Consider the following 8,950-nt stretch of genomic DNA (forward strand, 5'->3'; position numbering starts at 1 on the left):
AGAATCATTTTAAATTCATAAGTAGCAATTAACAGAATAATAGTATGATTACAAATAAAAAAACTACAAGGGCATGATAGAATACAGGTTCACCTGGTGGTATATTAGCAACAATGATGATAGTTAATATGACCAATACAATAGGAAAAATCATCCTTGTGTGAATCATCTTTACAAAAACTTTTTGAGAGTGGTAATCTGAGAAAATGAAAATTGATTTGTGAAAATGTGAAAAACAGAGATGTTTATTTTATATTTGAAAAATATAGTCGTTGTAACGTCGTCAGTTGACGTTAACGACTGTTATGTACTCGTTATATTAATAATAATTTTAATAAAAGAATTTTATTAGTATAAATATGATTACTATAAAATACATTTAGTATAAGTATAAATACGAAGATTAAGAGAATAAACATATTATTCATAAATAATAAATTTAAGAATAAACGTTAGTATGCATGAAATAAATAATGATTAATTGCATAAGTAATCATAAATGTTAGATAACATAAATATAAATGTTAGTGAAGTTAATAAGAGTTAGATTACAGAAATATAATTCAGGCGGTATAACCGACCATATATAACATAAATATAAATGATAGTGAAGTTAATAATAGTTAGATTACAGAAATATAATTCAGGCGGTATAACCGACCATATATAACATAAATATAAATGTTAGTTATGATGATAATAATATTTACCTTACTAATAAATAATAGAAGATATCGTTAAAGAATTTCTTACCTTGATTAGTGACTTGTGCTTGCTTAGATAAACCTTGATTATACGGAGCACTTCGTGCTGATAACGTGTTATAATTCAGTAAGCTTATAACTATCTTTATGGCCGATCTTAGCAACAAGGCTTCTTATAAATATATATGAGCAGAGATAAAAAAGAAAAGAATAAATTTTTTTATATGAGTGTATCTTACAAGGCTAACACAGATGATATATTTATATTACAAATTTAACTATGCAAAGTTATTATTAAATTGTCAGCCACATCATTTTTAACTTTTAGTATCATAACAATAATTTCATTGTACAAATTACAAGTACGATTCTTTTTCTTTTAACAAATAAATGAGCTTCTAAGAAGGGTAAATTGTCAAAAAGTAAATGAATTTACGCTGACTTTTGGTAGAATTGCTTAATTTGATTCGGGTTTATGTGACCTCAGATCACATGAATTAGTCGATTAAAATCAGAACCATGATTATCAATAAAGTTTTACTAAAATCAATTAAGTTCGGAGTTGAATTCAATTATTATTTATTAAACGGCAGTGTAATCCAATTATTAATAATTTAAGTTCTTGATTTCTAATCATTAAAATCAATCCATAATCAATAGTTCATTTATTTAAAATAGTTTGACGCGTACTTTAAAAGTAATCGACATCGTGAAGAATTTAAAAGTTTTTGGTTGATTAAACTTGTTAAGCTGATGGAGAACAAGATATATATTGCTGCTGATGATAAAGAATTTTCATATTTGAAATTGGATTCATAGAAGACTTTGTCATGAAAGTGAATACTTTATTACTTAATTACTTATTGTGGTATTTAATCATGCTTCTTTTATCGATTGTCGGAGTATCGCGATAATTATTTTGTGTTATGTTAGAATATTTTTTATGTCTTAGACTATGAGGTCGTAATGTTATTGGTGTCATGTAACGTTGATTAGAGTTGTGTTTGTAGAGGTTGAAATTATCATTAGAATTAGTGTTTGTAGAGGTTGTGTTTGTAGAGGTTGTTAGTTTGTACTGGTTAGTGGTTACTAGTATTATAAAAATTTATAGCATCAGTTGCCGATCACAAAAATAATTGCAAAACAAATCCAAAAAATGATAAATCATTATCAATCAATTAATAAGATAAAAGATATCAAATACTCCGTAAAAAAGAAGATAAAATAAATATTACTAACGGCTGATTCTGTGGGCTGGTAAGTTTAGAAACAGAGGAAGTGAACCAATTAAACAAATTTGTAGGCGCAGCAAGTAACCAATCACACATTGTATCATGTTACTTAAACCCCTAATCACCCCACTAATCCATTTCCTCAATTCAAAAGATTCTTTGCACCATGTCAATATTTACTACCAATAACCAACTTCTCATGAAGACTCAAACAAGGTATACTTTGAACCAGGTTCATAATATCATTCACTGGCTCTAATCTTTTTCGAATTTATTTTTTGTAGTTCACTATCAATGAATCTCACCATTGAAGCCCACAAAGCTAACGCTCGTATCAAGATTAATCATTCTTGTAATTCAATCATCTGCCTACTTCTTATTCTTCTGCTTCAATGTTGTAGCTCAGAATCAAACATTATAACCATTGATGTTCAAAAAGCCAAAAATCTTATTCGCAATGACGAATATCGTTACATTGATGTCAGGTGATTTCAATAGAAAGTATTTTAGTCACATCATATGTTAATTTTTATTTTTTTTTATTTTTTTTTATTTTTCAATTTTCTATTTTCAGATGTACACAATTTAACTAGATTATCCCGAGTCTTTGTATTATGTAAAATGATAAGAGTATACTTTGAATTATCTATTTTAGTTTTGTTTATATGATAGGACTGAAGAAGAGTTCATGAAAGGGCACATTGATTTGGATGATGTTCTTAATATTCCTTATATGATTGATACCCCTCAAGGTATAATAATATTTCAATCAAAACAATTATGATTCGCTAAATATATACTTTACTTTTATCAATATCAAGAAAAATAATAATAAATAAATATATATTCTTTAGTTAATTATTAGTGAAATCAGTAATTCTGCTATTTCAGGTAGGGTGAAGAACGGAAAATTCATGGAACAAGTAATGCAACTGTGTGACAAGGAAGGTCATCTAATTGTGGTAAACTAAATTCTATAACAATATATATTAAATATTTTTCTATTATGTGTGACAAGCAATGCAACTGTGTGACACGGAAGATCATCTAATTGTGGTAAACTAAATTCTATAAACAATATATCTACCATGTGTAGAAGTATACTTGCTGTATATATTTCGGGAAATAAAATGTTGCTGCCTTTAAAAAAAAAAAAAAAATTATATATATATATATATATATATATATATATATATATATATATATATATATATATATATATATATATAAATATATATATTTTTTTTTATTAAAAAATATATATATATATATGCTAATTATATTGGGTGGTGATTCTTATATCATTATTCTAGTTGTACACTGGTAGATGTGTTTAATAGCCTATACTGAGTATAATTAAATTTTTATTGTGTACAATTCAACTCTCTATTTTAGTACGGAGTATTATTTTAGACGAGGAATATTCATTTGAGTCCATAAATTAAGTTGAGATTCAAAGAACCAATGAGAGCGCGACACGTGTCGCGAAAAATCACATGTGATTGAAAAAAAAATTTAAATTTTTTTTTCGAAATTTAAAAAAAAAAAATTTTTAAATTTTTTTTTTTTTTACAATCACATGTGATTGACCTGCACAATCACATGTGATTGAATTGTACAATCACATGTGATTGGATTTGCCATGCATAATCACATGTGATTGGGTTTACAATCACATGTGATTGACATGCATAATCACATATGATTTTTTAAAAAAAAAAATTTCGAAAAAAAATTTTTCGGGAAAAAAATTTGAAAAATAAAATTTTCGAAAAAAAAATTAAAAAAAAAAATTTTCGAATTTTTTTTTTCAATCACATGTGATTTCCGCGCCACATGTCGCCATCTCATTGATCCCTTTGTTTTCAAGCAAATTTATGGATGCAAGTTATTACAACTCTATTTTAGACAAGTGATCACTTGTATGATTTTGGAAATTTATATTTTGTGTGAAGGGTTGTCAATCAGGAGTTCGTTCTCTATATGCAGCTAACATTCTCCTTCAAGCAGTAAGCTTTTTAAGTCTTAAAAATTAGTGTTGATCACTTTTATATTCAAACGTACTTAAATTAAATAATGTAAGATGGGGGCAAATGACTCGAAAAAATAACCTAAATTATTTAATTTGACAATTAAGGTAACCCTCAATTTAGTTAAGTCCAAAAAGGATTGCAATTTAATTTTTACTCATAAAAAGGATTACGTGTTCAAATGTTCTAAAATTGAGGTAATATCCAATGTTTAGAAATTCTAAAATCACGAATTACATTAAATTGAGACTTGGAACAAATTCTAAAGCTTCAATTATCATTTTGTGTGAAGCAATTAGATCCAAAACATCATGAAAAACAATGAATCGAGATGAACAAGTCGTTTGAGCAAGTCGAAATGAACAAGTGGATTCATTGTTTTTCATTATGTTTTTGATCTAGTTGCTTCATAAAAAATTGATAATAGAAGCTCTAGTAATCTGTTTCAAGTCTCAATTTGAAGTAATTCGTGATTTTAGATTTTGTGTTCATTGGATATTACTGCAATTTTAAAAAATTTAAACACACAATCCTTTGGTGAGAAACATTAAATTGCAATCTTTTTTGGGTTTACCAAATTGGGGGTTACCTTGATTGTTACATTGAGTAACTTAAGTTATCTTTTAAAGCCATTTCCCCTATAAGATAATAACGTACGTATTTATTTCAAAAACTTACTGAGTAATTATTTAGGGATTCAAGCACGTATGCAACATGGGAGGTGGCTACCTTGCATGGGTAGAAAATGATATACCTGTGACAGTCACGACGTCTAACGTGGAGCTATAACGAACGTTCATCGTGTGTGACTCGATCGTCTCAGTATGATAGCCGGCAAATGCTAGTGCAGTTTCATAAAAGAAATTAAGAAAGTGTGATCGATGTATTGAGATGTTAAAATATATATCAGATGTGTAGTAGAAATATTAAGGAACTCACCTTTTTTGTTTGTATTATATATTGCACTAGTGAAATGACCCGTGAAATCACAGGTTTTTTTAAACGAAATAGTTTACTTATATGTTTTAGGTATTAAGTGAATGTAAATTCATTTAGTTTAATGAACCGTGAAACCGAAGATTCCGACTAAAAAATTTAGTTAAATCAACTTATATTAGGTATATATATATATATATATATATATATAAAGGAAACTCTCCTATGAACGAGCACATTGGCTCCCCCATAGAAGGTAAAACCTCAAGTATATTAAGTAATAATTCACGGGTTTATTTAAATCAAATATATATAAAACAAAAATTGACATTAGTACATACAGTTTATGAAATAACATATGAAATACAGCGGGCATGTGATAAATACAACAATCCAATAATCCAATAGGTACCCAAATGATCATTAAGATTTGACAACACATGTTACATAAACTAAACTTTAAAAGAACTAATTATATGATTACTAAATACAATTAAAATAAAGATTACACCTTTGAAACACAACACTTATACACCTTTGAAACACAACTTCACAAATGAATCATTCAAAAAGCCTTGAAGCTTCTTAAGGGGTAGAATTGTACTTGGTACCTATAAATTAACAAATACGAATCATTATATCCACCAACATTATCTGGTAAGTCAAATACAATATTAAAAAATTTATACGTGATCAACTTTTTAATCTATAAGATTAGAAAGACGGTCTCTTGAGTAAGATGAATATATAAGATTCAACTAATAAAACATAAACTGGAACAACAAAAATGCATAAAATTTCATTAGGTTACGGCATTAGCAGAACAAATTGTGATATCTGCCTTCAAACAATAGTATTAATCTCATTAACCAATTGAAAAGCATGAACCTACAAAATAAAGCAAAAGTTATATTCAAATTTATTAGAGGTGATAAATGCATAGGGACCCAAGCACACCATCAAAGTAACTTAAAAAAGACTCAAAAATAATTACCCAAATGACATATAGCAAAATGGGCACATGCGAGTTGACTACATACAAAGAAGACATATTAATTACTCGTTTTAAGAATGTTATATTATCATTTCTTAAGACACAACGCATAGTGAATGTATATAAAAATCACAAATCTAGGCTCATCTATGGGTGAAGTCTGGAACATCACTCAAAGTAACTGAGGTATCTATACGCTGCATTTTAGGCTCATCTATGGGTGAAAAAATTTATACGAAGATAGTTATTAAATATTCTTACTTTTATTTCATCCAAAATTCCAATGTCTTTATCATCATAATCACTCATGTTTAATTCGCCTAATACTCTCCTCGATGTCTCAACTGAAATTACCAGCTTTGCTGATGCCCGCCTTACTAAGTTCATCATATCCGTTGCATCTAAGGCCTGCTCGATTTCAACATGTCCAATTTCAACCGACTGTTTTGATGCATCTAAAACTCATATCTTCATCATCACTTTCAATATCCAAATTGTACGCAAACAGATCACATACTTAAAAATACTAAAAGTTCACTGCTTGTTATTAAATCAAGTAACTACCTCTCAAATGCATAAAAAAGATAAATAAAACAATAAAACTTATATACCTCAATAAACAAAAATATCATTTTTCCAACGGAGCTGCTTTTTATCTCCTAAATTTCTTCTTTTAAAGGTGGGTCAGCTGCAATTAGAACATTTGATCAAACAAATTGGGTGTTACGTGTCATTTAAGAGATTAAACACGAACACATAGCATAATAATGGAAGCAATACTAATAAAAGGTGTAATATTTGAAGGTGTAAGATTTGAGCTTACTTTAAGCAACAACGTCATCAGCCAAATAATATTTCAACTTCATACTTAGCTGATATAAAAACTATTAGAATCGGAAACCTAAACTACTCTGTTATACTATTTTTTCTACATGCTAAAGTACCTTGAGATATAAACTCAAAATTTAATTTGATAGAGCTAATGATATCGACCATTTACCATTCATAAGGAAAAAAGACTGATTCATGGATTATGTTTTCATTCTTTCTGCAAGTAAGACCTCTTAAAAAATAACAAAAATAAAAAGCAAGAGTAACTATACTTTTTTAGAAAGTAATTGATAAGCAAAGTGTTCAAGAAAGTCTGACCCATAAAGCTCCTGCAGCCAATCCGAGAATAGGTATATATGGTTCTGGAGATAGGCTAACGTGCCATGGTGGATATGGTAGATCTAGTGACACGAAATCTGCTCAAAGAAACCTTATAAGTTATACGATGATCAACTAACCATATGAAACTTTAAAAGTGATAATTATTGATAAATTTAACCCAAAAGCCCATAGTCGTATCATCACTTTGTGTCACATTGATAAATTTAACCCAAAAGCCCATAGTCGTATCATCACTTTGTGTCACAGTATATTGTCTACCAAATCTTATTCCTTGCTTACTCCAATACCTTCAAACCAAAATCATAAGAACATAGACCTTAGTATTAAAAGATACATCAATTTATTGCAATCAACAATAAGGGTCAACTATAGTAAAGAAAATTCAGCTCTAACAAATGATATATTAAAAATCTTACTTCAATGGTTAGTAAATGTGATTTCTTTGAAAAAGAGACATGTAGGAATTTCATCATACACGTTAGGTGCATTCAAAAAAACTTTCAAAATGTAATAAACAAATTGTATAAGTTACTACTATTTATTACTTTATTACTTTGATTAAATATATACTACCTCCGTCCTAATTAGATAGTCCTGTTTTTCCATTTTGAGATGTCCCAAATTAATAGTCCACTTCCATAAATAGAAAGGAAAGAGGATATTTGATTGATGAATCTGGAGAGAGAAAATATTTCATTAGTGGATAAATGAAGTTAGTGGATTTCCTAAAACTGTGTGCCATTTTGTCTGTGGACTATTAAATTGGGACGGAGGGAGTACCTCTTATATATTCATGTTTGATAAAAATACCTATCTTAAGGGAGTTTTGATATTAGGTCACAGATAAAAAAAGATAATTTGAGTAAGTGATTTACAAACTCAGATATAAGGCAAAAAAAAAAAAACAATATAATAGCTGTTGCAGCAATTAAAATTGTCAACTTACGAATTCAAGCTATTTAAGTAGACCCGATTTCACTTTATTTCTCAACTATTGACATTCTTCCTGTAATTAAATGTTCAAAAACATTTATACTTCTACTAAAATAACATTAAATCATCATCTTACAACTTAAAAAAGTAAGCATATTTTAGATTGTATTATACGAAGAAATTAGGTCTATGGTGAACTAATTTACTTTCTTACATTAGAGAAATCATCATCTGAAAGTGAATCGATGCTGATATCCACATCTAACGCTTGCAGCACAAAATTTTCATTTTCGCCAACTGAACATTTCTTTACACATGAAGAGATGATAGCAAAGATACATTATCATACATTAATAATTAATAATTTAATAATACCATTAAAAGATATCACTTTAAGTTAAATCATACATATATTTATGAACTCGAAAGACAACCTGTTACTTGCATAAGTTGAAACTTCCTTGAAAAGCAACCATTTGAATTATCTGTAACCCTCACAAATCCAGTGACTTAACACACAGTACCCGAACCTAGTGCCTGAACCCTTCAAAAACCATACAAATATGCAACCTTCATCGGGAAAAAAATATATATACATAAGTTGAGATATACATGATCAATGTAAACACAAAAACCCATAAATCAAATTAATAACGGACCATGTTTCTGTTATCAGGAAACCAACTTTCGGAATCAAATGGTTGAGTTTCAACTGCACATTTAGGTAGTTTACAAAACATGTGAAGGGATAGCATTATACCTGATAGATTTGAATTGCTATTGAATGTCCGATTCTTGAATAATCAGATTTGAAACCTATAATTTGTATGTAATCGTATGTTTTTTTGTCATCCGCGATGGTTTAAATTTCTAGGGTTTATGTGAAGAAGACGAAGCAGAGACGATTTAATTTTCTAGGGTTTATCTGGAGGCGATTCCAGTGAAGGA

At 28.5% G+C, this 8,950-nt stretch overlaps 1 protein-coding gene across 1 annotated transcript; it reads left to right on the top strand.

Annotated features, from left to right (window-relative positions):
* Positions 1-2,135: 2,135 nt before the first annotated feature.
* LOC139863844 (rhodanese-like domain-containing protein 17) lies at positions 2,136-4,755 on the top strand. Its single transcript, XM_071852444.1, has 6 exons — positions 2,136-2,152; positions 2,338-2,421; positions 2,609-2,688; positions 2,828-2,898; positions 3,892-3,945; positions 4,660-4,755. The coding sequence occupies exons 1-6, from the start codon at positions 2,136-2,138 to the stop codon at positions 4,753-4,755; spliced, it is 402 nt and encodes a 133-aa protein (XP_071708545.1).
* The last annotated feature ends 4,195 nt before the right edge of the window (positions 4,756-8,950 follow it).

This window comes from Rutidosis leptorrhynchoides, chromosome 8, assembly GCF_046630445.1.
Source record: "Rutidosis leptorrhynchoides isolate AG116_Rl617_1_P2 chromosome 8, CSIRO_AGI_Rlap_v1, whole genome shotgun sequence".
Lineage (NCBI taxonomy): Eukaryota > Viridiplantae > Streptophyta > Magnoliopsida > Asterales > Asteraceae > Rutidosis > Rutidosis leptorrhynchoides.

Excerpts from the sequence above, each read along its gene's own strand:
- LOC139863844 (XM_071852444.1), top strand. Across the intron at positions 2,689-2,827 it reads TATGATTGATACCCCTCAAG|GTAGGGTGAAGAACGGAAAA; the intron begins GTATAATAATAT and ends CTGCTATTTCAG. Across the intron at positions 3,946-4,659 it reads CTAACATTCTCCTTCAAGCA|GGATTCAAGCACGTATGCAA; the intron begins GTAAGCTTTTTA and ends GTAATTATTTAG.